At 50.4% G+C, this 26,694-nt stretch overlaps 9 protein-coding genes across 9 annotated transcripts; 5 read left to right on the forward strand and 4 right to left on the reverse strand.

Moving 5' to 3' along the window:
• Nucleotides 1-237: 237 nt before the first annotated feature.
• On the forward strand, nucleotides 238-2,837 carry QC761_609530 (uncharacterized protein; the record flags this gene model as incomplete). The annotated part of the gene is made up of 5 exons (XM_062881368.1): nucleotides 238-1,861; nucleotides 1,930-2,208; nucleotides 2,263-2,424; nucleotides 2,483-2,500; nucleotides 2,554-2,837. 5 exons carry the CDS (start codon nucleotides 238-240, stop codon nucleotides 2,835-2,837), a joined length of 2,367 nt encoding a protein of 788 aa, XP_062730094.1.
• QC761_0098920 (uncharacterized protein) lies at nucleotides 2,836-4,100 on the reverse strand. Its single transcript, XM_062873081.1, has 2 exons — nucleotides 3,384-4,100; nucleotides 2,836-3,324 (listed from the first exon to the last, which is right to left on the reverse strand). Exons 1-2 carry the CDS (start codon nucleotides 3,957-3,959, stop codon nucleotides 2,905-2,907), a joined length of 996 nt encoding a protein of 331 aa, XP_062730095.1. The 5' UTR covers nucleotides 3,960-4,100; the 3' UTR covers nucleotides 2,836-2,904.
• Nucleotides 4,101-10,323: 6,223 nt separating this feature from the next.
• QC761_609560 (uncharacterized protein) lies at nucleotides 10,324-12,378 on the reverse strand. Its single transcript, XM_062881369.1, has 4 exons — nucleotides 12,059-12,378; nucleotides 11,819-11,991; nucleotides 11,456-11,756; nucleotides 10,324-11,373 (listed from the first exon to the last, which is right to left on the reverse strand). The coding sequence occupies exons 1-4, from the start codon at nucleotides 12,249-12,251 to the stop codon at nucleotides 10,385-10,387; spliced, it is 1,656 nt and encodes a 551-aa protein (XP_062730096.1). The 5' UTR covers nucleotides 12,252-12,378; the 3' UTR covers nucleotides 10,324-10,384.
• Nucleotides 12,379-13,264: 886 nt separating this feature from the next.
• QC761_609570 (uncharacterized protein) lies at nucleotides 13,265-14,967 on the reverse strand. The gene is made up of 2 exons (XM_062881370.1): nucleotides 13,936-14,967; nucleotides 13,265-13,874 (listed from the first exon to the last, which is right to left on the reverse strand). The coding sequence occupies exons 1-2, from the start codon at nucleotides 14,189-14,191 to the stop codon at nucleotides 13,663-13,665; spliced, it is 468 nt and encodes a 155-aa protein (XP_062730097.1). The 5' UTR covers nucleotides 14,192-14,967; the 3' UTR covers nucleotides 13,265-13,662.
• Nucleotides 14,968-15,209: 242 nt separating this feature from the next.
• On the forward strand, nucleotides 15,210-17,272 carry QC761_609580 (uncharacterized protein; the record flags this gene model as incomplete). Its single annotated transcript, XM_062881371.1, has 7 exons — nucleotides 15,210-15,281; nucleotides 15,357-15,598; nucleotides 15,661-15,793; nucleotides 15,852-16,053; nucleotides 16,108-16,477; nucleotides 16,529-16,711; nucleotides 16,770-17,272. The coding sequence occupies exons 4-7, from the start codon at nucleotides 15,904-15,906 to the stop codon at nucleotides 17,270-17,272; spliced, it is 1,206 nt and encodes a 401-aa protein (XP_062730098.1). The 5' UTR covers nucleotides 15,210-15,281; nucleotides 15,357-15,598; nucleotides 15,661-15,793; nucleotides 15,852-15,903.
• A 251-nt stretch (nucleotides 17,273-17,523) lies between these two features.
• On the forward strand, nucleotides 17,524-17,870 carry QC761_0098960 (uncharacterized protein; the record flags this gene model as incomplete). The annotated part of the gene is made up of 2 exons (XM_062873082.1): nucleotides 17,524-17,566; nucleotides 17,635-17,870. 2 exons carry the CDS (start codon nucleotides 17,524-17,526, stop codon nucleotides 17,868-17,870), a joined length of 279 nt encoding a protein of 92 aa, XP_062730099.1.
• Nucleotides 17,871-17,909: 39 nt separating this feature from the next.
• QC761_0098970 (uncharacterized protein) lies at nucleotides 17,910-19,243 on the forward strand (the record flags this gene model as incomplete). The annotated part of the gene is made up of 2 exons (XM_062873083.1): nucleotides 17,910-18,220; nucleotides 18,274-19,243. 2 exons carry the CDS (start codon nucleotides 17,910-17,912, stop codon nucleotides 19,052-19,054), a joined length of 1,092 nt encoding a protein of 363 aa, XP_062730100.1. The 3' UTR covers nucleotides 19,055-19,243.
• Nucleotides 19,244-23,006: 3,763 nt separating this feature from the next.
• Nucleotides 23,007-23,660, reverse strand: QC761_609610 (uncharacterized protein; the record flags this gene model as incomplete). The annotated part of the gene is made up of 1 exon (XM_062881372.1): nucleotides 23,007-23,660. One exon carries the CDS (start codon nucleotides 23,658-23,660, stop codon nucleotides 23,007-23,009), a length of 654 nt encoding a protein of 217 aa, XP_062730101.1.
• Nucleotides 23,661-25,762: 2,102 nt separating this feature from the next.
• Nucleotides 25,763-26,678, forward strand: QC761_609630 (uncharacterized protein; the record flags this gene model as incomplete). The annotated part of the gene is made up of 2 exons (XM_062881373.1): nucleotides 25,763-26,317; nucleotides 26,379-26,678. 2 exons carry the CDS (start codon nucleotides 25,763-25,765, stop codon nucleotides 26,676-26,678), a joined length of 855 nt encoding a protein of 284 aa, XP_062730102.1.
• Nucleotides 26,679-26,694: the final 16 nt, after the last annotated feature.

Below are 26,694 nucleotides of genomic sequence, written 5' to 3' on the forward strand. Positions count from 1 at the left end.
GGAATTGAGGGACTATCACGTGGACTTGCTCATTTCTCGTCCTACCTCTGTCGTCTTCAATTCCAGGTTGTGGCCCAACCGACTCCCAGCCTGTCACATTGCGATTCAGCACACCTTCAAGGCCAGGACAGCCCTATCAGATCTTGTCATGGCGACACAGATGCTACTCGTCTTCAGAAGCATACAGCAGCTTGGGCAATTACCCCGCTGGCACCCGACTGTGGGCCTCACATAGGTATGGTTGTCCATAAAACACTGATACAGGACACTAGCAGACGCAAACCCCTTTCTGATTTTACATTACGCGCGACCACCCAAAACAGTCCTCAACCATCATCGAACACATACACCATGGCTTCACAGAGCCCCCAATATCAACACTTTGTTCCTCAGTTCCTCCTTCGTAACTTCTCTCACCCCTACAAGCCAGATGGACCAACCAAAGGCCGCAAATTCCAAAAGGGGATGTTCCCAAAAGACAAAGTCGTTCGGCACGTTGATTTCGCGGTTGATCCGCCTGTTATTTGTGAGAGTCCCGTCAACCGGATCTTGGGACTGGTCAACATGTACGACAACCCGAACAAGCCAACCGCTTTGCAACGAGAGGTCGAGATCCTGTTCTCCAAACTTGAACATCAAGCTAGCCAGATCTTCCGCAAGATAAGCAAGGCTTTCGAGCAGAAAAGTACCGTGGTTTCAATGTCACGAGCTGAACGCGATCTCTTGCGCAAGTTCCTCTTCCTCCTCATGTACCGGAACAGAGGGTTTCATACCCGCTTCAACCATGCCACGCCCGACGGGTACAACGAGGATGATAAGGAGCTTGTGCGCGAGTACATGCGCAAGAACAATATCATCACGCCACTGGATGTATGGCTCGACGGGATCAAGACCATCATCGAGCTCCCTATGGACCCGGAAACGAAGTGGCTGGGGGTGTTGATGGGCAAGATGTACCCTCAAGACGCCATGTGGTTCTGGTTACACGTTGAGTTCTCCTACATGGCTATTCTCACCCCTGCAGAGGATGGCGACGAGTTTATTCTGACCGACAACGCGTATGCGATATTCGAAGGCCCCAGTACTTCTGCGCTGGATGCGGAGACGCAGGAAGTCATTGATACTGATTATCTTCCCCTTCATACATTTGCACCTATTTCACCCAAGCTCTTGATCGTGCTCCGAGCCGACATATTTCCCGATCCCCTGGAAGACGCTGATGAGCGTGTTAGGGAGGCGCGGAAACTTAAGCGATTAGCATGTCGTGCACCCTTGGAATCCCCAGGCTCGGAGAAGGTTCGCTCATTGCTGGCGGACCTTCCCATCTCAAAAGCTCGAAACAACTACACGGTGATCGTTGATAGCCGACTTGAATTCAAAGCCGGGCAGCCTCCTAAAAGAAGTCAAACAGACAGATTCGACTTCACCATCTTCCCTGTCAAACAAAACCACGTCAACATGATCAACGGGATTCTTTTGGACAGTTGTGCCCCTTGTACAAGCATCGTGTTTGAGTCTCGTGACGCCTTTGCCCGCACACTCGAGTGGTATCTCACTGCACCTTGCAGCATGGGCAAAGTGTTGAGTGGGAAACACAGGGAGATCCGCCGCCGGGCTTTGTTCAAGTTGGAAGCAATCTCCCGAGCCTTGGGTTCGCAAAAGGAAACCAAGTGGGTAGATGGAGAAGAAGTTGTGATGGACAATATCGAGCAGCGGCGAGCAGAGAACCTTGACAAGCAACGCAATCTTGTGCGGCTCATGAAGGCAGATCTTGACGGTCTATACGAAGGAGTTCACAGGCAGGCAAGCAAATATGGAAGGCCATTCAGATCGAAGTCTTATCACCCATACTTTCTCCTGGGTAAGTCTTCCATGTCTACGCTGCATTGGTCGACGCTCACGGTGTCTAACAAACTATCTCATACACAGGTGGCTCATGGTATACAGCAGAGGAGGACTTTGTACAGGCTAACTTGATACGAAGATTCAGAATCAAGATTGACCTCTGGTCTAAAGGGATGGTCGATGAAGTTATTCGGCAGAGAAACAGGAACTTGATCGAGACTGCCTACCTTCGGCTCCCGCCACGACGTGTTTGGCTGCTCATCAAGCTGATCAGACTGATGTTACTTGCCGGTCCGAATAAGCCGGTAGACCTTAAGCTAGCAAAAAGCGAATTCGAGGGTCCAGAGGATACGATTGCACGGGGTATGTCCCGATGGGAGTTAAACTTTGATGACAGTCAAGGCTCACCGACCATAGTCCACCATCTTGTCACACCCGAAGTCCTAAACGACCTTCTCTGGAGGACTCACATCAACGACATGTATTCGAGACGGAATCATGGCGTCGACATTTGGGCCAGGCAGAACGGCGGCTGGGATCCTGCAGCGTGGGAGATGCCGTTTTTGCATCACATACGGGGTGCGTAGAGTTGCACTCAATTCAGTGACTGAGGAAATTATAACTGACAATGTCATAGGAAGCATTAGAAACTGCGGTTAGGCCACTCTAACTATCAAAAATGTGGCATTACTGACTCTAGCGTGCCAGGAATACCTGCAATCGAGAAGTTCGGACTGGAGGTTCCCGGATCTCCAACCCCCGCTTGCACCATTGACACTTTTAGGGACATGAGACCGACGGATATACGCAAGATAATTGTCGAGCTCAATGTGAGGAAGCTAGCAGAGTTGGAATTTGACTCTCTTTTCGATAACCAGGTGGAAGGTCACGATCTGTTGATGAAGTTCAAAAGGCTGTTCTTCCAGCTGTCATACCCAACCCCACCCTACACGTGGTTATTGGAAATGGCAGTTCGAGCTGGAGTGTTGTGAAGAAAATGGTAAACATTAAGCAGTCGTTCTTGCATTTCATAAATCATTATAACAGTCTACCGATCCATCACTTCATAATATCCCAAGCCGTAAGCCCCGTCTTGACCTCGTCACCGCTTTTCCTTCTGACCATACTCTCATCTTCCCCCTCCTTGGCCTTCTCGGTATCAGTCAGCTTCTTCTTCCGCTTCAGCTCAGCCCAAACGGAGACACCAATCCAGATGGCGCCAATAACACCTGCCACAGCGGCGTACACAGTCTTTTTCTGGTTTGTGGCTTGAGATAGATGCAGACCCAAGCCACCGGTGATGATGCCGATGATGATGCTGCCCCGGCCGTTGGCCAGGTGGAGCTGGGACCAGATCTGGCGCTTTTGCACCTTGCGGAACTTGAGGTGGTGCACCACGCCGAGGAAGGGCTGGATGAGGAAGAGGACGAGAAGGACAAGACCAAGGATAGGGTGGTAGTTTGTCGATGTGCTTGACAGCTATCCGTTGTATTAGTGACACGGCGCGGTGCGGTGGAAAAGACGCGAGGGGAACATACCAGAGACCCGGACGGGATCCTGATAATCTTGACGAGATAAACCCCCAGCGCAGCACCGCCAACATAGATGATTGTGGCAAACACCTGGAAGATGACATGCACCCAAAATCCCCACTTCCCTGGCAAGACTCGGAGGAGGATCGATCCAGTAGGAAACAAGACTACCATCGCCAGCGAGGCGAGGATCCCGTGGATGGTGCGGTACTTCATCGCTTGTTCGGTGTCGAACGGGGCGCGGTTGTTGTTGTTGTTGTTGCTGTTGCCATTGAGGTAGCGGTAGCGGTAGCCGCCTGCGTTGCCGCTGCCGAAGTAGCTGTTTGTTGATGACCCCGAGTTGGAGTTGGAGTTGGAGTTGGAGTTGGAGTTGGAGTTGTGGCTGCCAGAAGAGGAGGATGTGCCGTCGTCGTCGGTGTTGGAGGTGGTGGGGCGGTATCCACTCCCGGAGCCGGTGCTGTCGCCGCCGGAGGAGGACCCACCGCCGCCGCCGCCGCGGGCTGCCTCAACGGCGAAAGCTAAACACGCGACGAGGAGCGCGATGTGGAGGAGGCGGAGGGTGAAGAAGGTGAGGGACTTCATCTTGAGACCAGCACCCACTTCTACACCGAAAAAGAAAAAGTATGTACAACGAAGGTAGGGAAGGAGGTGAGGATCACGGTAACCGGGGGCGTGCCATGGCCTTTTAATTTGATCTTTGTTTTCGGTTTTTTGACAACCTGCAGTCATCCGACGTGGTACCAGAAAAGGTCCATCAGCAGCACTGCCTGACGGGACCTAGACCCTAGACCGCAGTCTTTGCGTGCCGGCCGCAGGGATGGGAACAGGTGTCTCGAGGCCTCCTGGGTGAGGTGGTGGGTGCGTTGCGGCGCAGGTGAGGTGGTGCAGTTTACTCCGGCGGGGTTGGGGTGATAGTTCCGAGCGCTAGTAGTTTGTAGTGAGAAGAGAATAGACGTGTGGCTGAGAAAGACATGTGGAAATTGGAAGCTGGGGATAGTTCTTGACTGCAAGCTGGAGATTCGGAGATTCTGGTCTGGGGCTTTGGAATGAATTTTCAACGAGTTTGGTGGCTGGCGATGCGATGCTCAAGATGCCCCGGGTGCGTGCCAAGATTCCAGTCTGAAAGCTTGACGCCCATTTGCTCCCCAGGTCCTCCTGACAGGGCTTAGCATGAGTGGGTGAAAAGGCAAGAGGAGGGTAAAAACTGTCGGTTTACTGAGGTCTCAGACCCTTGGCAACACAGGACTGAGATGGCACCTGTGAAAATCATCAGGTGGGGTTCTTGCTCGTCTCGATATATATAAGGATCTTTTGTTCGACGCTAAGGCATTCCAAGGAAAAATGGAGCAGAAAGACGAGGTGATGGATGTTGGCTCCCTCCCACTATCAATTCTTTCACCAAGCACTATTGCCAACCAACGTTCATTGGCTGGATTTACGGATAGCTGAGCCACGCATCTCCATGCATAGGGCAGGCACAACGTGTGTTTGCATTGCAAGAGTTTGGGGCTTGTCACCGGCTGACAAAGGGTTTGGGGGTTAAAGACAAAGAGCTTGAACCCTCATCACAGATGGAGTTCTGACAATACAATTGTTTATTAGTAGACAATTGGTTGTATTTGAAACGAGCCACAAAGACGCTATCAGTACCATTTAAGCCCACCCGCAACTCCCGTCCCCTTTCCAGTCTCAACTTCAAAAAACACATCCATCCACCTCGACAGTAATCTTGACCACCATACCAAGCTGACGTCTCAAACAACTGGAGTGTACCGGGACGGTCAAGATTACCCAAGTTCTGTCGAGATTCACTCACCCTCCAAACAGATGCCCTCCTCCCCAAACCACAGCTAAGACCAAACTAACACCCCACAGCAAAAATGTGCGAATACTTTGACCTCTACCTCCACTGCCCCCGTTGCCACAAAAATTCCCCAGAACAAAAGGTGGAAGTCGCCCTCTGTCAGCTTGCGAGACACCTCACCGCTAATGTCAAGAGGAACGGAGGCATCTGCGACGATCTCAAAACCCGACATCTCACAGGAGTCTACATCGAAGAAGAGCTCTGTAAGCAGTGCAAAAACTCACCGAAAAGAAAGCCCATGTTTAAGGATTCGGACGCTGCGTTTAGACTCTTTTTTGCGCAGCTTTGGCGTCAGCACCGCGAGACTGAGATGCATCTTGACAAGGAGGATGGACCGAGGAAAGGGGTGAGGCAGGAGTTGGAGATTTCGAAGGATGGGGAGAGTATGGTGTTCTAGGAGGTAAGTAAAGACGTAGGAAGGTAGGTAAAGACGTAGGAAGGTAGGTAAAGACGTAGGAAGGTAAGTGACCTGCCGCGGGTTGGCAATAATGAATACATGAGTTTCCATGTATATGTTGAAGTTTTCTTCTCATCACGGCGTTTAGTGAATGAAACCTCCGTCGAGCTCAACCCTGGACTTTTGCTCCTCGCGATGACATAATGGGCATGAAAATTCTAATGATGTCACGATGCCTCAATATACTGGAATAAACTCTTGTACTCGTCAATGCTCTCTCTAATCAATTATGCAGTGCCTAGCACACCTCGGTACGTCGGTAAGGAAAAAAGAAGCTACTTTCAATGATGCCTGTAAGAGATGGTTAACTGGCCCTTCACAATAGGGGTGCCTTGAATCTGCCTATATTGAACTGATTGCCATGTCCTTAGAGATAGGTAGTCAAGAGGGGTTTGGTATATTCGCGAAAGGCTTGATTCTACAGTCTACTACCGATTTCATGTGTCCCTATGCTGATAACTTCACTTAAGTTGTGGTTGCTCCCAGGGCACTGGTCTCACCTTTCCAGGCCACACCACCCTCTCGTTGCTCTTAGGGCTGACTGGGTATTTCATACACTTTCTGTGTTTCTTCTCCGCTTTTTGTTACATTTGTAGGTAGATTATCATCACTGTCATCCGTATTTTGCTTCATCTTCCAGGCCAGTGACCTTCGCCCTACATAAATAAGTTGGTGGATTGAGCCTTGAGCTTTTAATCCTCAACCTGGTGTAACTCCAGAATAGTTGGCAATGTGTGGAAGTGAGGCAACTGGTGAACTGAGGCAAAAGTGGTTGAATTGGTGAAAGGTGAAGCCGAGCCAACTGAAGAAGGTGAGCTTGGAAAGCATAGGCCAACCAGGTGGGCTGGCCAACACAACACAATGTCCTTGATTCGTCGGGTTTGCATACTGCATGCAATAGTTTCTGCCATTACATGCTAGATTCAGCTGTCAAGTAATTAAAGATTTGACACCCCATCTTCTTTCCCAATTTCCATAGCCTCCACTGTTGCATTCATTCCCTTCTCTGCGGCCAGCACACACATGGTACCTACTTATTCTTGATTTCACAGCAGGTTGATCATCAAGCATTCAATACGTACAGACGGACATCTCCCAGTTTCCTTCAACATCTGTTGGCCACCAAATCTACGGTAGTGATCTAACCCAACATGGAGCCAACCACCAATGCGGCTCAAGTTGAGCCCTCAAGCGCGGCAATTACTACTACCAACGGCCCTGCTGCAGTTTTACGCTATCCGCGACGGCGACAGCCATACGACGTTCTAACCGAGAATGAGCTAAAGCAATCCAAGCGGAAGCTAGATAGAAGATTCTGGTATGCCTGTCGGGATAACAACCTCAAGAAGGCAAAAAGCTTTCTGGAACAGGGGGCGGATATCAACGTTGAAGGTCGCTATTTTAAACGCAAACGTCGTAGCCGTTCTCAAGATGGTCTGGCGAAGTCGGCTTCAAACACTGAGGAAGGCGATGACTCGACCACAGAAGCTTTTAAAAAAGGCCCACGGGGTTCTACAAGGCCTGCGATGGTGGAAACTTTCAGGAAGCAAAACGGCAACTATGGTATTACAAGCTCAAGCGCAAGAACCAAGAACTCTTGAGAGCCCATGTGGGAGACGACAGCGATTATGACAGCGGCGATGACCGGCAAAGATAAGAAGCATCACACTGTTCCCGCAGTGTCAAGTATCATGATTCCGGACGGGTATCCGTGCTCTTCGTCGCTACACGCGAGAACCATCTCAAGATGGCCCAGTGGCTACTCAACCAGTCACATCTCGATAACACCGACAAGCAATATGACGGAGAATCAGTCTTGCACAAGGCTGTTGCAAGACAATCACATATCCTGGTTATGTAGATTCTCAAGGCCGGGGCTTCTGGCTCTCAAGCCAACGGAGCAGGGTATACACCCATCCATTTGGCAGTCATATTCAATGACCCGACATGACCCGCGTTTTCCTGACTACTGAACTCTATTCCCCTGAAACTCTGACAGATCTATTGCTTCAAGTTATCTCCACCCGCCAGTCTCGCCCCCCCAAGAATGCTGAGGTGGCAAAACTGCTGCTAATCTTTGGCGTGAACGTGAACTCAAAAAATCGCCGTGGTAAGCAAAAGGCCATATGGCGGCGTTTCTTTTACTAATATGATGACAGGAAGGTCAGCGCTGCAACTTGCTTACGATAGGTCCGATGTTGAAATGGTCAAGACGCTCTTTGCCTGGGGAGCCCAAATACCAGATGGTAGCGTTGGGGAACGTGCCGTGAGAAGTCTTTGTGGTGAGTCTTGGCAGACTCAGAATGAGACGGCACCGGACTGGAGCAGACAGTGCCATTCGAGGGAAGTTCTTGGGGATTTCAGAGTGTTCAGGCTCAAACTCATGTTCTCGTTCTACGCCCAAGGCAAAACCTATATCTGGTCACAGTCTATTCCAGTCCCTAGACTTTTGGGGTAAGTGTGAAACGTACACACACGTCTTACCTGGAGCCAACCGGAAACTCGCCATTTTCTTGTCGTAGCGACCTGACTGACTTGAGATGCAGGGCTTCGAATTCTCACGACATTGGTATCCAAGGTATTCCAGGCCCACGTATCCGGTTCAACAGCACAACATCATTCGTCACAGAAACAAGATCATGTCTCAGAACGATCGGAAGAAGAAGAAAGTGAGCCAGAGAAAAATTATGAACACGAAGAAGTAGGTGAACAATATGAAGAAGACGAAGCCGTGGCTAAGGGCCCCACGGCACTGTAGGAGCTGGAAGAGAATTATCTTAAACGGATACGTAACGACGGGTGGAAGATAGAGTCAAAAGAATACGCTGAGATGGATTCATCTACCAAATAGTAACGTAAGTATATACTCGAGGTACCTAGCGCAGAGGGGTTCGAGCCTCAATTGACCAACATTTCCAATAGATGACTTGGGTTAAGGTGCAGTTGATACGACGGTGCCCGCTCAGGCAAATGTACAATACTGACAGACACAGAACAGCGTCGCCAAAATCTGCGCCGTATATGAGTCCAACCAGAAAGAAGACCGATATTACACGGCGCGGTTCATAGACGAGACAAGGTGTGCCCGGAAGCATAGAGTTGAAAATAGCTACCATCGGTTTCCACATGTAGGTGACTGTTCCAAAATGTCAAACGATTGACAATAGCTGAAATCCACCTCAGGTACAAAGCCAAACAAATCACAGCAGAACTATGGCCACCTCCAGGGTCTCTCTTGTAGTAGGTCATCTGCTCTTCGAACTTCATTCGAGTTGTCATGTTGAGAATGCTGATCTGGGTTGTAAGGTTCCATTCGTTGACTTTTGAGTCTGAAATATATCTAATCCCAGACGAAACCCGCGGAAATTCCCTGAACCTCAATGAGAAACAGGTGGCCCTCAAGATCATGGAGGAATATTCGGTCTTTACGACGGATCCCTTGGCCTACAGCTCCCCGAAACCTTAGACCAGGCATACTATGATGGATCTACATCCCTTTCGAAAAGAAACACAGACCAGGTGGTGTTCAAATGGTTGAAAGATCGGAATAGCGAACTATCCTCGAGCCATATCGCGGAAGCAGCCCCACGCGCAGAAGGGACAGAAACCGACACACTACCTGCCGCGGTATCGCCCATAACAGAGACAACCAATCATGCAGCCGAAGGAACAAATCCTACTTCTGAGAACGCAGAGACCCTGCGAGCAGGAAACAAATCACTGATCAAAAATCCCGTCAGTTGAATAATTATGTGTTGCTTCTTACCACTGTCACCATTGTTTTCATAAGTGTCAGGTTGTTGGGATTTACCCCCCAGCTCTTTCCCATCGTGCCCGGTAGCAATGCTTGTGAGTTGCGTTTGGAGATGTGACTAACAACAAGGGCTAGACACTTTGGCGTTCATGCTTGCTCTTTTTGCAATATCAATTGAAGGATTCCCGCTCAACGATGATGGAGAGCCTTCATATGAGTCCTCTTGGATCACAGGTCGATTGTGTGAGTAGTGCCTCATTTCTGGCCGACTGATTACCTGGCAGCCACTTGAATAGTGCTGATTTCGCATATTGTAGTTGCTGGTGAGTTGGTTAGCCTTTTGGCTATAGCTCTAGGGTTTTGGGCCATAAGACGCGCAAACAAAAAGGACGAAGAAAGTCTGCACCCAACCCTAAGAACGCTAGAAGACCTAGGTTTGGAGGTGCACGTGCATGACCAAGTAAATGAGAACACAACCCAGGTTGGACAGACCACCTCCAATGATGAATCTCCCGGTGGCCACCATTCTTGGGCAAGAGGCGGCATATTTGGACATATCAGGCAACGTAGACAACGGGATGGGCTAGACCTGGAACCTGATCAACAAACTGCTGGACCAACGACGACTGGAAGGACAACACCGGCCCATTGAACGAGCGAGGTTGTGGCCGGCCAGTGCTCATAAAGATACATAATGAATGACGACTGATAGAGCCGGAGAAAATCGAACTGTGATTGTTTAATATGCAAGATGTCCCCAAAGCTTTGTCACTCTTTTTCCCTCTTCAAAGGGGGCGGCCACTCCAGAGCTACCTGACTCAGGTGTTTGTTACCTATCTATCAAGTGAGTCATCATGATTGAGGTAAAGACTGCAAATAAGCTTTTCTCGTCGCATAGGCCCTCCATAAATCTAACATCAAGCAAATGCAATCTAAACCCTACCCCTGAGTCTAACCTCTACCCCCTTCTGCCTCCAAAACCAACTATTAACCGTCTCCCACTCCCTCTCCCGATCCGCCAGCGTAACCTCATACCTATTCAAAACCGTGGCCACAAGCTTATACGTTTCCACCAACGCCAAGTTCCTCCCCAAACAAATCCTCGACCCAGCCCCAAAGCTCAAGTCACAGGCATTCCACTTTTGCATTCTCTTTTTATACTCCTCATCGGTCTCCCCACCTTTGACATCCCGCAACCACCTCTCAGGCCTAAACTCGTCCGCATCAGAACCCCAAACAGTCTTGTTCCTGTTGCCAATATAAGGATTGATACCAACGGCCACCCCGCCAGGAACAAAGTCGCCGTTGGGAAGGGTGAACCCCTCAGCAGGGACATAACGCTCAAGCGGCATAGCCACAGCAGGATGAACACGGAGCGCCTCCCTGACCACAGCCTCGAGGTAGGGCAGCTGGCGAGCTTGAGAGTGAGGAAAGGCGTTGGAGTTTTCAATCCCCGCTGAACGAATCTCCCCTACCAGACGGGCGTAGACGGCTGGGTTCTTCAAGACGTAGTAAAAGATGGCTCGGATAGTGATGGCTGTCGTGTCTGCTCCCGCGATGAGGTTGACGAGCAAATACCCAAACACCATGCCGTCGTGGACGGTGTCGGGATGGGTATTCTTGGAATCGATAAAGTGTTGGAGGTAGTCGGGGACCTTGGGGTTGAAGTTCTTGTCTTGACCTTGCATGCGGGCGATGAGAGAGGTCATGGCGATGTTGGTGACGTTGCTGAGGTTGGGGGGACCGATGCGGAGGATGGGGTTCTTGTCGAGGAGGAAGTCCAGCCAAGGGATCTGGCCGACGGAGGCGAAGTAGTCGAGGGATTTGTCGGCTGTGGTGATGGAGCTGTCAAAGTCGTGACCTTGGGTCATGTAGCCGAAGGATTTGGAGAAGGTGACCGAGGTGATGAGGTCCCAGGCATCTGGAGAGGAAAGTCGAGTTAGCTGCCTGTGTGCGATTGAAGGGAGATGAGAATGCAAAGATAGGTAGGCAGGGGAACTGACAGAATGCAACCCATTCTCCCAAATCACAGGTCCCCTGACCGCCTTTGGCAAAACGATTGTCGAGCTGTTGCATGAGCTCTCCGAGAACGTTGTCCATGTGTGACTCGAGGGCCAGTACACTGCCGAGAGAGTAATGCTTGACAATCGGACGCTTCATTTGAGCGTGCTCAGTCTGATCGGTGGTGCTGAACATATCTATTGTGTTGTCAGCCACAACTCTAGGACGTCCAGGCATTGAAGGCAACAAACGGTAGGTAATTTTCCCATTGACGAGGGCACTGTTGTTGTGGTAGAACTCGGTCTGAGAAGTTTCGATGTTAGTAAAGTTGACGGCATAACCTCGTTGTAGGTAGGAACACAAACCTTGCGCCATTTTCCATCTGTGCCATACAACAGTTTGGATAACTCGGGGTAATCGAGATCCAGTAAGTTGGGACCAATGCGCACCACTGGTCCATACTTGTCGTGAAGCCTCTTCATGGTCAACTCATACTTGCCGGTTCTTACATGATAAAGACGCCAGAGGTTTGTGTATCCTGATTGTGACAGTATGATCAGCAGATGCCGAGCATAGGGTGGCTGACTGAGAATGGGTAAACATACCGGCGAGGAAGGGGCCTGGATACCCACGCAATGGAGATGTAGCCCATGAAAATGTGAACCAAAGAAGCAAAGTGACAATGGGAGCAACAAGCACAGTTACAGCCAGTCTGGCCAGAATACGACTGTCTAAAGTGGGCAGACTCCCGTAGCGGAAAGCAACAAGTGAATCGAGGACTCCGTTTGATGTCGACATCCTGATGTTGCAGCGTGTGTGAAAAAAAGATACAACAGGCAGCCCAGCTTCGGAAAGAATATCCAAGGATAAAAGTTGCTTTCATGAGGCAGTTCCGGTGTATAAAGCCCCACGAGCATGCTTTCTGCCCCGCCCCCCTTTACCCCCCTGATTGGTTTACCCCCAACATCCCGATATCATTCCTGCCCCCTCGCTCACTTAGCTTCGGTCTTTCTGCTCCCAGCGAGAAGCCCACACAATGCCCAGAGGCTGACTGTAGTACCGGGGGAGGGGGCCAGATGTGGTGTCCGGGCCCAGGTCTAGCGGCACTGTAGTGACTGGGCACAAATGTTGATCTCAACCAGCTATCTCGGACGCCTCAACGCCGCTTCATTTAGAAGCAAGGCTATATTGGATGCCTTATGCGTGTGGCAGCCAGACAAATTGCACATTTGGGAATTCAAACGCGTAACATCAAGCTAATATTGTCTGACTGCTCATTAAGCTGTGGCCAGGAGGGCGTCAACCCCTGAGGCGGAAAGTCAACAAATTTTCGAACATGTCATCTCACACTGAAAAGCAGGAAGAAGGGTGAGAGTGGGGACAAACCTCGGATATACCTCCGTAATCAACCACGGCTTGCCTGATTTGGCAAGGGAACACGAGCCTTGGGTTCATGCTGCCTGGGACAGAGAACACTACCTGTAGATACAACAGTGATAATGTAGCTGCCGGCAGTTTGATCAGGCAATAGTTGGACAGTGCCAGACTTTCTTCGTCCAAAAACTGTGTAGATCTTGCAATGAGACGGTGGGGCAGTGCGTCTATCCATGAGGTCCCCGTGTTACATTGCGTTCTTCAAGGCCTCGGCATCACTAGCGTGGGTGGCTTTCCAGGAAATGGAACTCTGCTTCTGACAGCGGGTGCGGCCCTTTCCCGTTTCTGGTCTGTGTCACTCTGGGGTTGGATCCTTCGCCTTACCCTCCCGTCCTTGGCAACGGGGAATCTTGTCCATACACGCAGGTTGAACTCCATAGCAAGTCCTGATCAATGACTGTCAACTCTCTGGGAATGAGGAGGTAGACACACTACTTCCATTGAACTTCCCTTCTGTCATATCTAACGCCACTCTGGCACCACTTCGAAATTCCAAATGCACAAAAGAGGAGATACTTAGACGCCACAATCCATTGCAGTCCCCGGCAAGGAGAATCTGGCAACCCGTTATTGGGTGACCCAAAATGCTGTGTCTGAATATTGTTTAAGGCTCCGCTCCTGGCCCGGGAAACTTCCCCGACAGCCCCTGTCATGCCTGATCATCTTATACATCATATCATGGCAGCAGATCACCCAGTTATCCTGGCACGCACACTGTGCTTTCTTCAGTTTCCCAAATCTTCACCGGCTTCTTGCATTTTCCCCGCTTTGGAAGTCAGAAATTCAAGCAACTCCAGCGAATCGTCCTGCTCCTCGCCCAACGCAATCGATGGTTCCTTGCGCATGTAAAATGGAAACTCAAACGCCGCGCTTGGAAGAAACCGGCATACTCCCAGTCGACTATCACTTTTATGCGCAACGTCTCAGGGTCAACGACTACATTGTGCTGTGAGCAGTCAGGATGACAAAAGACGTAATCTTCACCGTCTTTTGCCGCCGACTCCTTGCAGGACGACCAATTGTCTTCTCTGGGTGATCCCAAAGACACGATACGGAGGGATCACAATCCCAGATGGTCCACTGAGGCGCTTGGATTTGATTCCTTTCAACTTAGCCAGGTGTTTCTCCAGCTCCACACGAGCGGCGGCTTTCTGCGTCTCGTCTTTCAAGTCTGACATGTTGACCCCGTCAATGTTTTGAGATATCAGGTAGTAGGCGTCGTCGTCTTCAAAGCCGCAGTATATGTCGGGGACAGGGATGTCGGTGTGCTGCCGGATGAAGCGGAGCGCGGCAGCTTCGTTCATGAGGAGCTCTTTTCGCAGTCGAAGAACGTGGGTTTTGCCTTTCCAGTTGGTGATGAATTCTTTTGGTCGGAGGGACCTCTTGATGAAGGCGTTGCCGCGAATGTACTACTTTCTTTCGGGTGTCACAGCGCAGTAGCCATCTTCTCTGGCTGGGTGCGGTTCTCGTGGCTTCGGGTTAGACATTGGGCTTCGGAAATAACAAAGAACTGGTATTGCTTTTTTTTGGTGCCCGGTAAGTTTCACTGAGTTTTTGGTGTACAAGTTGCGAAGCAGTGAGGTGGAAATTGAAGGATGGGCAAAAGAAGAGCGCCATTACAAAGGCGGGGAAGCAGGCGGATGGCGAAGGCACAGCACTTGGAATCCAAACGCACGTTGGCAGTTTCAAGAATGCTCCATTGGGTAATACAACCTACACCAGGCGATTCCAGTGATCCCATATCTCGGTATCACAAAGATCTATCCATGTTTCTGGGTCGTACAACAGGCAAAGTATCTCTTGGATATAAGATGTCCAAGAGCCTGCTTGTGAAGCAAACTTCTGTCATTTCAGAACCTACCTACCTATTCAGCATTGCATCAGAGGCCAACTTGTCAAAATCATCTAGAACATATATGGATCACGAACGCCCACCAGCCTCTCAAATCGAAACAAGAAACGTTCAGCATGCCTTCAGAGGTCTATTCTTGCAAAAACTGCGGGACCGAAGTCTCAAGCACCCAACCAAAGTGTCCATCTTGTGATAAGGCCCCTGCTTAGATCAATGGGGAGATGCCGGCAGTCAGGACTGTTTTCATCAACTCGCATAATCCTTCTGTGCATCTCTCATAAAATGAACACGCTTTATATGCTGCAGACTATGCTATGCACTCATGTACTAGGGTAGCACAATATAACTCTGCCGTACTTTACCATACCTTGCCTGTGCACGGTGCGGAAGATCCCCCCAGTCCCGACGGCAGGCAAATCCAAGAACAGGAAGTGTCAGCGAGAGACGTTGCTAAGTGGTTGCCGGTTTCTTCAATACCTATCTGTCACATTCTAGAACCTTGCCGTTGTCACTTTTCATTACATACCTGTCAGCTCACGTAGGTAGGTACCTTGCTTTGCTTGTGCTCCTGCATTATGGATACCCTGCTGAAGAACGTCCAACTTGATGATGAACAGTCCCTTGCATGGAGCGGCCGGCACTCAACTCGCTTCACCCCCATGCCACCCAACCCCTGACGCCGCCAATACCCGTTTTATTCACTCAAAGAGGGAGACGACATCGAGGACACCGAGAACCCGGTCATCCGGTCGAAATTTGCGCGCCACAGTCTTGTCTGCTTATCTGACTCCTTGGTGGATTCGCTGATCATGTCAACGGGCGAGACCCTGCGGTCTTCCATGAACATGGATAGAAACCGGTATTGAGACTTTTCCTTCAGATTTCTTCTTCTGGTGATCTCTTGCTGAATCCTGGCATGAGATATCTCCGAGAGTGGCATCAGGGGCAGCTGCGAGTCTTCGGGCACAGTCCGTTATGCGACGACAACCACAACAAAAAGGTAGATGTCTACACTGTCGTCTCCCGAATATTAAGACTTGACAACCTGAAGTAGGTAAGAACAGAACAACTCACACCTACGATATATATCCACTTGTTCACTTCAATCCGAGAACGAGTCAGAGCTAGAAACCAAATTGAGACCGACATCAACTTGCCTTCATCATGACGCTCGGAGGCGATGGCCCATGGGCTGTCTCCGTCATGTGGATAGTTACAGCCCTTACCTTTGTCTTCGTTCTCCTCCGCATCTACACCAGGGCCTACGTGGTGGGAAGCTATGGGCTGGATGACCACGTCTACAACTTAGCGTTTGTGAGTTTGCCTTTACCCAAAGCTCCATCGAACTAATTCTGACGTTCAACACAGGTTCTCCTGCTGTGCTACACAATCATGACAACCATCGCAGCCCAATACGGCTTCGGCCAAAACATGTTCGACATACAGGAAGTTGAAGACCTTGTCAGAGCTATTTTGTTCGAGGCAATCGGCCAAACATTTGCGGTAGTCGGCATGGCGGTGGCAAAGTGGTCGCTGGGTCTCTTCTTGCTGCGCCTTGTCACGCAAAGATGGCACAAGGTCGTCATATGGATTACGATGGGAAGCTTGCTGGCAGCGTCTATATCTGTCTGCTTTGTGTTCTGGCTGCAATGCTCGCCACCGGCTTACCTCTACGACAGGAGAATTCCTGGGGGTTACTGCTACATCAACACCACGCCAGTGTCATTTACCTTGTGCAGTACGTCTTCTCTCCGACTGAAAAAAGATTCCTTTCTGACAGATTGAACAGTCCTCTGCGTCATTGCAGACTTCTTCTTCGCCATCTTCCCATGGGTCTTCCTCTGGAAGCTCCAGATGAGCCAGCGGGAGAAGATTATCATTGCCGCAAGTATGAGTCTTGGGTTGATCGCCGGTGCATGCGGTATTAAAAGGACCATTGAAGTCCCCAATCTGTCAAGTACAAACTACACCAGTAAGCCGTTCCTAGTCGCCTCTTTCCCTTCATATTTCGCTGACAATGGTCGACATAGAGGACACAGTTGGTCTCATTGTTTGGTCCGCTGCCGAAATCGCCATCACCATGATCTGCATTGGCGTCCCTGTCGTCCGCCCCCTCTACAAAGGCTTCATCGACAAGCTCACGTCCCGCGCCACCCGCTCAACATCCGGTTACAAGAAACAAAGTGGTCCACGATACGGGCTCAAGACATTTGGGGGGAGCACCATGCCTGGAGCGAGTCGGTGGCATGCTGAGACAACTGATGGGGAGGAGGGTGATGACAAAGCAAAGAAAGCCGAGCAACGGACAAGGCAGCTGAAGATGGGCGTGAACGGCCCCTTCACTCATACCAAGGCTGTTGGTGGGAGGACCATGCCGGCTAATACGAGTGATGAGGAGATTTTGGGGCAAGAGTATCGACAGAACATGACGGATAACGTGGAGGATGGAAGTGGGAGGGGTAGTAACATTCAGGTTATCGAGACTTGGACTGTTGATCGGTCGTCACCGGTTGGGTCGCGGGGGAGGTATTGAGTTGTCGGTCTGCCGCGGAGGTGACCATCAGCAGAGCAGTGGGCCAGTGTTGAGATGTCACAATATTGTATCTTAACGGATTTGTTCAAGCTTTGTAATTCCGAGATCCTGTCTGCCTACCTAATCACAGTTCTCGGGGCTTTTTGGATGCTTGATGCTGTTGGTTGGACTTGGCTACTGATGACATAATTCATGACAACCAACAAACTCCGCGGCGGCGCCGGAGGATCGATCCCACCATAATTCCCGAAATGGTGACACTGGGCTCAGAGTCCTTGAGCTCGGCGGAGATATGTCATTGTTAGACTTGGAGGTGAGCAAACACTCTCTCTTCACGATTACGTACCCCATGAATATCTTAGGGGAATTATATCGAATCAAGCCCTGCACTTTGCATGTGATGGATGAACTGGACTGTCATGATGACTGCCGATTCGGCTGGTGGAACCATGACAGATGTGCCCGAAGTCACTTTGATGTCTGCGGTAAGATAACACCTATTGTGGCAAGAGATGTTCTTAACGACATCCATGTGATCCGTTCAACCAGCTACCTGCAAAAGGTATATAAGGGATGTCTGGTGCCTACAACAGATTAACCCTTCACTATCAACATCTTCAGTATCACCTCCAACAACATGGCTAAGCTCTTCATCTTTCTGTCCGCCTTTCTGGGCATCCTCACTACACTGATCTCAGCTCAGTCCAGCCCTTTCGAAATGGTCACCCTCGTCAAGATTGACTACACCACTGCCGAGCTAGCTGAGCACTACCACCGCCTCGACGTCACCTACAAAACCATCAACGCAACCGCCATCAAAGCTGCCGTCCTGGTCCCGAAGAAGCTCGCAGCCTCCAACAAGAAGACCGACGCGCCCGTGGTGGTGCATTTCCACGGCGGTGGTCTCATCATCGGAACTAGCCTCGAGCCTGCCTTTATTGCCGACTGGTACGTTCACTAACCCCCCTATTCTGCCCTCCAATGCTAATCTTCATCAAAAGGGTAACCCAACTCCCCGTCTCTACAAACTCCATCCTCATCTCCCCGCTCTACCGCCTCCTCCCTGAAGCCAACGCCCCAGAGACCCTATCCGACATCTCCTCCTTCTGGTCCTGGCTTCACACCTCCCTCCCATCCGTCATCGCCTCCGCCTACCCAAAGATCAATACCAACCTCAACCAAATCATCACCGTAGGAGAGTCAGCAGGCGGCTACCTCGCCGTTCAATCCGCTCTCTTATTCCAGGAAAAAGCCAAGATCAAGGCCGTCATCGCGCAATACCCCGCCATCTGGCCCGACCTAGCCGCCTGGGGGTCTCTTCCCCTCCCTGACCCAACCAACGAAGCTGTCATTAAAGCCGGAAAGGTCATTGATGAGTACCTCGGTAACCTGACGGGAACAGAAATAAGAACTGACGCCCCCTACCCTGACCGCTGGGAGTTCACAGACGCGGCGTTGTTGAGTGGGAGGAGCTTTGAGTTTTGGGGGGACGAGACTGATATTGCACAATCAGGGTTGGGGTATGCTTTGAACGTGTCGAGGCAGTGGGGGGACAAACTGCCGGGGTTTTGGGTTCTTCAGGGGAAGAATGACGGGATGGTTGCACAGGCGGGGACGGAGGAGTTTCTTGCTCGGTTGAAGGGGGTTCACCCGGGGGTGGAGGTCAAGTACACGCTTAGACCGGGATTGCATGGTTTTGATGCGCTTTATGGGTTGGACAAGCCTTTTATTGCGGAGGGGGTGAGGTGGGTGAAGGGGTTTTGGTTGAGGGGGAAGAACTAGGTACCTAAAATATCCAAGGGATCATTTACCATATACATTCCTAGGCATGCCTAAGGGAAAGGTATACAACTCACTTACGGACAAAAAGAATGGGGAGTGTGGCAAGTAATTATTAAACACAACGGCTGCTTTACTGGAGGGCTCAAGGTCACCGTGACTCATAAGCAAGAGACAAGCAGAAAACTGAACAAATAAAACAAACGCCTTGCTTTCTACCGACCCAACCGCCAACCGTTCGCGCTTTCAAGCCCGACCCATCAAACCTCTACCGTAAATCCACCAAAGACGAAGAACCCCGGGCACGTTCCCCCCTACCGTTTCAAGGGTTCTATCCCAGACCATTGGCCGACCACACGGACCTCAAGATAGGATCCCATTCATTTATTATCGACCCTTGTAACAATTCTCAATTCTCTTTAGGCCGCCGGGCCCTCGGCTTCCGGTGCAGAGTTCTTCTCAGTGCGCTTCTGATCAGCTTCCATTTTCTAATCGACCCTGTTCTGTTCTCCCTGTCTCGGGTCCGGTTTGTCATCACACGCTGGGCAGGATTAGTGGCCGGTGTATTGGCGTCCGTCCCTTGGGTTCTGTTCGCAGTTTCGGCCTGGGTTGGTTTGGAAGGGGGATTTGACGGTATTGCTGTGGGGTTGGAAAGATGGACCATTCGATGTTGCATGCCCTTGAAGCAAGGTTCGAGACCCGTTTGACAGAGCCAGACTTTTGCTTTCTCAGCCCCCTCCTGAAATATTATTCTGGCGTTCTTATTCCCCTCTTCTTGTTTTGGTGAGGCGGCACTGCGAAGTTTGACCAAAACCGTGGTAGGCTCAGTGGAGGGCGCGGGTACAGCCGCTCGGCCGGCTTCAATTGCGTTGACCTGGTTCATGTAGCCCGTAGCGTTGGCAGCTGAAGGGAATGTGATTTTCACTTTCCATTCTTGCTCTTCTTTTTTACTTCCATGTTGAACTAGTTCGGTTGTATAGGCCATAGTGAAGAGGGTGATACTTTTGGCGATTTTTTAGATCGAGAAGCGATTCAAAATTAGGGTCAAAGGCGAATGGTGGGAATCCGTGATAGAACTCGGTTGTTCCTTTGCTTGGTGCTTCATAAGGACGGGGACATGCATCTGGGCAAAAAGGCCAGCGCAACAAGGCTGGCTTTGCTGAGTTCTCCTTCAATTCAACAACCACATGCACTTCGGATACGTATTTTTTCCAATGGCTCTGCTAGGACAGATGTGCCTGCATGCCGAGATGACCCCATTGAACACATCATATCACCCAACGAGACGAGTGAGCGGCCCATTACTAGGTAGATCATCATATTGCCATTTGATTTGATAGTGCGCTGAAAAGGAATGCGACGAGTAAGGTGGTGCATACCTCCCCATCTTTGCTAGGTCCCGGTATAACCTGAAATGAAGGGGCTATATATGGCGCTAAACGCACGCAAAAGTCACCTGAGATTTTGACTTGGAATTCAGTGGGAATAGGCCCTAAAATGGCAAAAGCCGATCTCGATCCAGAGGGGCTCAACCTCGAAGATCCCCAAGCCTGGATCAGTCACAATTACCGAGAACACCTAATAACCAAAGTCGAAAAATGGAACCCCATCTGGGACCAAGCACCGCAAGCCGATGTCTTCAGCTATTGTATAAACATCGCACAATTGCAACACATGCGGATACAGCGACTACAAATAGAACCTGCTTCAGCTGCAAGAAAAGCATACGAAGGTGCAGATACAGACAGTGACTGGAAAGATTGAGATAAAATTCTTAGTCAATATGGTAGGATACCCCACCTCGTTTAGCTACTGCATCTTGCGAAGCCAGGGTGCTGACATTGTCACGCTCAGTTTCTGCAGTCCAATAACATGACTACATGGAACAACGCGGATCAGGCGGGAGAGACCCTTTCCTGATAGCAGGAAAGCGTTATATGGACAGGAAGGTTCTTGAACAGGTCATGCATGGCTTCCAACTCTCCTAGTCGACTGATTTGAATCCGACTGGTGAACCTTCGCTACGAGTATGGCAAACAACTCGACGGGCCCCTGTTCCGACACGAAGAGACGACCGTCTGAAGAAGCTTCTGGCCCGGATTGGTATAGCTGCTATTGGGACTGCGTTTCTCACTGTCCCGATGTGGCTGTTGATATGGGTTTTGTGGGAAGACACCAGGGTGGCGCTGTGGTCGACAACCATTTTGGTTGCTGTGTTTGGGGTACTGATGGCGTGTGTACTGGAGAATGAAATTGCGGTTCTCTCAGCATCTGCGTCTTATGCAGCTGTGCTAGTGGTCTTAGTCGCCCTTGTTGCGGAACAGGCCCGGGGTCAAGATGAGAAGGGTTCACTATCAGAAAATATATTCTGTGGTTAAACACCATGGCCGGTTATTGGCTTGAGGGAGACTGAACTGGATTGGACCTTACGAAATGGTTAACTGTGTGTATTTCTGCTACCGTGGTCCTGCATGACATGATACAAATATTTACTTCGAAAATGCCCGTATTCTGTCTCCAACATCATTTGGTAGGTATCCTAGATACCTACTTACCGTACAGCTAGGTTGGTAGACAGACAACACAATAACTCAAGACAGTCGCTGTTCGTACCCATTTCTGGTTTTCCTTCAGTGTGACATTGTAAACCATTCCTGCATTTTAAACCATCCCGGACCCCTTCCCTATTTCGGAGTATCATTGAAACTTCCAGGTCTTTAGATGTCGCACCACGCTGTTCCAAATTGCCGAATCACTTCTTGTCTCGGCCAGACCTGCATCCCCTCCCACCCAGCTGGCACCTCATAGTCCACATGGTTCTTTGAGCCAAAGAGTCTTCTGTCTCTGTCGGAAAGATCGTGCGAGTCGGGTGTGTAAAAGCCATTCATTGGCGTGCGTGGCGCTGTTGAAAACGATACCTAGTCGATTCTTGAGGGTTATATGGTTGACTTCTGTGAGGTGGAGGTATACGTGACAATCCCGCTTGACACAGAGGTTGGTGAATTTGACGCAGTCAAAGTATAACGATGCCTCCTCATCGGTTGGAAAAGAGACCAGGATGCGTCGTTGACCGAGCTCAAGTACCAGCTGTATGTTGTATTCTGCCCTTTTGTGTGGTACCGGTTGATCCACTGGGAATGTCGAAGGGGAGATTTGAGATTTGTTTGCGTCCATATCGTTTCGTGAAAGGGAATTAAAGAAAGCTGACGTGAAAGGTGATGAGCGGGTTGCTAGCAGGAGAAGCCTGCGACCAGCAGCGTATTTAAGAAGGACGCAACCTCTAGGACTCAATCTGGTGTGCTGTGGTTGAGTCCTGGAGGCTGCCCAAGGCCCCAACTCATTTCTCGTAAGCGAGTTGTGGCGTTGACTACCTGGTAGGGAAAGTGAGGATAGATGTTAAGGCTGAGAAGGTATCTTTGCCCTAAAATTTGGGCCCATTCTTAAGGCGATCCCATTGTTGGCAGTTTTGAGAGCGAGCTTACTGCGCGCCTACCGGCTCTGAAATAGGATGTTGACAGTCTTGGCGGCAAGGTGAAATTAGTGGATCAGGACTCAGGGGCTCAGGGGCTAGACCCACCTGGCGCCCCTTGGTTGACTGGCCAACCATGACACCTCGACATGTCATTGTCTTGGTCGACCTCTTTGATGTTTCAAAACACCTAGCATAGTAGCTATCTTTGTTTATACCTGATGAAATTCTTAGGGGATGTCGTGGCAAATCACCGAGGGTGCGCATGGATGAGCATGAGGTATGGTAACTGGTAATGGCAGGTGCGTCACTGTAGGTATAAAAGACAGTGGTTTAAAAATCGGTCAGGACTTGGGTGCCTTTCATGCTTCAGTGACGCATTGACGTACGCTTTTCCAACTCAAACTCATATTAGCCGCTAACTGTGAATACCTGGGACCTCCATGAGGTCCCAGTAGTCCTCAAAGGTTTCAACACAGGTGCCGCCTATACTCTTACCATAGCCTCCCTCCTCGTGAACCCGTTGCCCATGAATGCAAACCTGTTTTGTCTGATAGACGGCCCGTTCCTACTACCAATAATGCCGGGATAACCGTAGCCAAAGTCGTAGTTCTCCCACCTTGGATGCCTCATTATCTCCACGAAATGGAACGCACTCCCAGGGTAAATACCAATTACCTTGTCTTCCCCTCCCTCGCCGACTCTTTTGTACCAGCTCTGGCATCCTTCTGTCCACATACTCCCCCTCAGATACGCCTGAGCATGTTCGTTGTACTCGTCCATGACACTCCTTTGAACCTCCATGCACCTTACGCCTTGGGTCTGCATCTTCCCCCCACACTTATAGATGTACATGCCCTGAGCTTGGATAGCCTGCACCAACCCTCCATTCGCAACCGGGGAGTTGGGACCCAGAAACATGAAGTAGTTGGGGAAGCCAGACACCGTTGTGCCAAGGTAGCACTCTGGGTTAGTACCTCCATCCCGGTGACAACCGCTCCATCGCTCCGCAAGTCTCACCCCATCACGTCCCACGAGCTCAAAAGAGGGGATGTACGACGCTTCATATCCTGTAGCGCATACCACCACGTCAAATTCTCGTTCTTCCTCCTCCTCCTCGCTGGGCGAACGTGACAGCATGATTCCCCGCCCGGTAAACGTCTTGATAGAGGTACCTGGACTCCCTCCAGCCTGGTTAGACTGTGGATCGAGGAAGACACACTCCACTCTATCGTCCAGCAAAGTCTTCAAGAAATCCTTGCTCGGAATTACTCGTCTGCAACCAACAGAAAATTTCGGAATCAGCCGTTTAGCGATAATCCTGCCTTTTTCTGAGGTCTCTATCCGAAGTCGTGACTCCATACTCTTCCGACAAGCTTCATGGGTTGCACTTTGAGGAAATCGCCCATCGCCCGAACCCCTGAAAGCAGCGTTGCGTTCGTTAGTGAGAGTGCGACGGTGGGCGAGAAGGGATTTGGGGTCTGAGCTGAAGGTGAGCTGTGTCGAGGTGGGATAACTGTTGTGTTCATCTACGAATTGAGCAGGTTGTGCCGATGGTTTGGATGGAGGGCACGTAATTCATGTCGAGGAGCGGGCAAAAAGTGTCGTGGTTTTAGCCTCTGCTCGAAGTCAGTACAAGGAAAATTCCAAACAATACATGGGGCCTAGACGTGCCTTTTGCAACTTCGGGAAGTATCTGTACCCCTGAAGAGCCAATGCCAATGATTGCCAGGTTCTTGCCAGCGACTTCCACCGTCTCATCCCAGAGGGCTGAGTGGACAAGCTGGCCTTTGAAGCGATCCATCCCCCTGATTTTGGGCCACTTTGGGGTTCTGGATAACAGATGGTCAGAAAAGGAGTTCGCATGTCGTACCTGCAAGTGGTGTGTGATTGGAACGTGAACTCACTGAAGAAAGCCTGTCGCGTTTACCAGTGCATTGCATCGATCCTCAAACTCGGTTCCCGTGGCCATGTCAATGACCGTGAGGCACCACTCTCCAACCTCTTCATCCCAGGCTGCACTGGTCACTTTGTGCCCGTACTTAAGTACTGCTCACACTCGTACTTGACTGCTGTGTCTTTGAGATAGTGATGGATACTAGAGGCGGTGGCGTAGTAGCTGGGCCAATGTGGATTGGGACAGAAACTGTAGTTGTAGATGTGGGCCGGAGTATCACACTGGCATCCCGGATATCTGGAGCAAAAACGATGGCCTTTTAGCGTCTTCTCAATTGTTAATGGGAGCTGTCAATATTACCTGTTGACCAGCCACTTGCCACCAAGATCGCCTTTCATCTCGTAAACCTGATAGTCAAGGTTCTCCCCCCGCATCTTCTGACCTACAATGATGGATAGGAGTAGCCCTGAATAACCGGTACCGATGCATACCAGACGGAAAGGCCGAGGCGAGCCCAATGGAACCTCCTGGATTTTATAGCCATGGCTCGGCGTAATGCTACCCATTGTGTGCTGTTGAAGTGGCTTGGAATACGGCGACTCTGTGTGTCCAGGAATACACTCGACAGTGCTGAAAAGATGTTTCTCAAGAGCGAGTGTGCACATGGACTCTTCACGAGGAACCGAGCCATTTATACAGCTTGATCCAAGCGAATAACGCGGGCACTGGCCAGAAGTCTCGACCTTGAGCCTCTGAACACGTGCCAAAACACTGCCAGATGGGGCTCCAAGTACATCTTTACTGATCATTCCTGCCGCTGAATCGAGCACCATCCATCATTCGCCCAACATCGTAACCCTCAAGAAGTCTGTACAGAAGCCCCCAACGTGATCAACGGAAAGGGAAGAATTCAGATGCACGCAGAGTCTCAGTTTCCCAGGGCTCGTGAACACCGGTTCTAATTTGCTAGAGATATCTCTCTAACCCCCGCGCATTTCTGCACAAATGAGTATCCCAAAGCTACACCAGCGCTTGAAATGGTGCCATCGGTCCTTTTCGAGGGCGAGGCTCCAAAGAAATTCCGGATGAAGTGCTCTCCCGATGCATGCCAAGATGCCATTGTCAGTCCTCTATTCCGGGTCAGAATGTTGTCATAAAGCCAAGTGAGGGAATTTGTATGGAGCGGGAAGTTATCGAGAGGGGGCGCGGCTCAAAGAATCAGAACACCGGCGTTCAGCAGAGATTGATTCGACCACACTTTGAGGTTATCGCTGTCACAAGCTTCTCCCACCATGGGTCCTTGTTCTCCCAAATCTCGTGCTCTTCGTCATCAGTGCCACAACCCATGACTCGTGTTGACGATACTGAAATTACGCACGCAACAGACAACGGGAACAGTAAACATGAGCCTTCCATCAAAGCGCACATTGATGGTCTGCTTCGGAATGGCACCCCTTCTTTTCCTCGTTTCCTCATCCGTCTTGGCGGTACAGGCGCCATCGCCGACTGGGCAGATTCGTCCTACTACGGCAAGAAGAACCCAAGGGTTTGGAACGACATTCACGATATCGAGCAGCTGACGTCCCTACCGGACACAGCGTTACATCGGAACATCGAGAAAATTGTCCAAAAGGCAGCAGTGGATCACGGCGATCGTCTCAAATGTGCAATCATCTGCTCTTGTGGAGTGTATGATCCTGGAAAGGGACCCGGAAGGGCACAAAGCCAATTGGTGCCTCTGTTCTGTGATGAGATCATCAACAACACCAAGCGTGCGTTTTACACTCAGTCCGGAGGAAACACTCGAAGCTGGGTGCACATCGATGATCTTGTGGCGGTTTACATGAAACTGGTCGAGGCAGCCGCAGCTGGCGGTGGAAATGCTGACTGGGGTCTTTACGTACGTACAAATCAATATGATACCTATGATGAGAAGAAACACTGACACACTGTTCTGGTAGGGATATTACTTCACAGCCACGCAGGAGGTCTCCCAGCTCGACTTCGCCACTGCCATCGGCCGTATTCTCAAGAAGCACGGTGTTATTGAATATGAGGAGCCTGTGCAGCTGCCTCTAGATGACATCTGGAAGACTGCACAAAAGTCCAAATGGCGCTACACAGGAATCTACGCATTTGCTTGCAACACACGAACAGTCAGCGAAAGAGCACGAAAGGTCCTCGGTTACGAGCCAAAAGCCCCGAGGCTTTTTGACTGCCTTGAGGAGGACGTCTTGGCCGCGGTGAGAAGAGGAGCATGAACAACGGGCCTTTTCA

The sequence above is a fragment of the Podospora bellae-mahoneyi genome, chromosome 6, assembly GCF_035222275.1.
Source record: "Podospora bellae-mahoneyi strain CBS 112042 chromosome 6, whole genome shotgun sequence".
Lineage (NCBI taxonomy): Eukaryota > Fungi > Ascomycota > Sordariomycetes > Sordariales > Podosporaceae > Podospora > Podospora bellae-mahoneyi.

Coding starts and splice junctions, on each gene's coding strand:
- QC761_609570 (XM_062881370.1), bottom strand. CDS start 14,191: ATGAACGAAGCTGCCGCGCTCCGCTTCATCCGGCAGCACACCGACATC. Junction 13,875..13,935: donor GATTGTGATCCCTCCGTATC/GTGTCTTTGGGA, acceptor CGGCGGCAAAAG/ACGGTGAAGATTACGTCTTT.
- QC761_609560 (XM_062881369.1), bottom strand. CDS start 12,251: ATGTCGACATCAAACGGAGTCCTCGATTCACTTGTTGCTTTCCGCTAC. Junction 11,992..12,058: donor TCCAGGCCCCTTCCTCGCCG/GTATGTTTACCC, acceptor TGTCACAATCAG/GATACACAAACCTCTGGCGT. Junction 11,374..11,455: donor GGGAGAATGGGTTGCATTCT/GTCAGTTCCCCT, acceptor TTTCCTCTCCAG/ATGCCTGGGACCTCATCACC.
- QC761_0098920 (XM_062873081.1), bottom strand. CDS start 3,959: ATGAAGTCCCTCACCTTCTTCACCCTCCGCCTCCTCCACATCGCGCTC. Junction 3,325..3,383: donor GGATCCCGTCCGGGTCTCTG/GTATGTTCCCCT, acceptor TACAACGGATAG/CTGTCAAGCACATCGACAAA.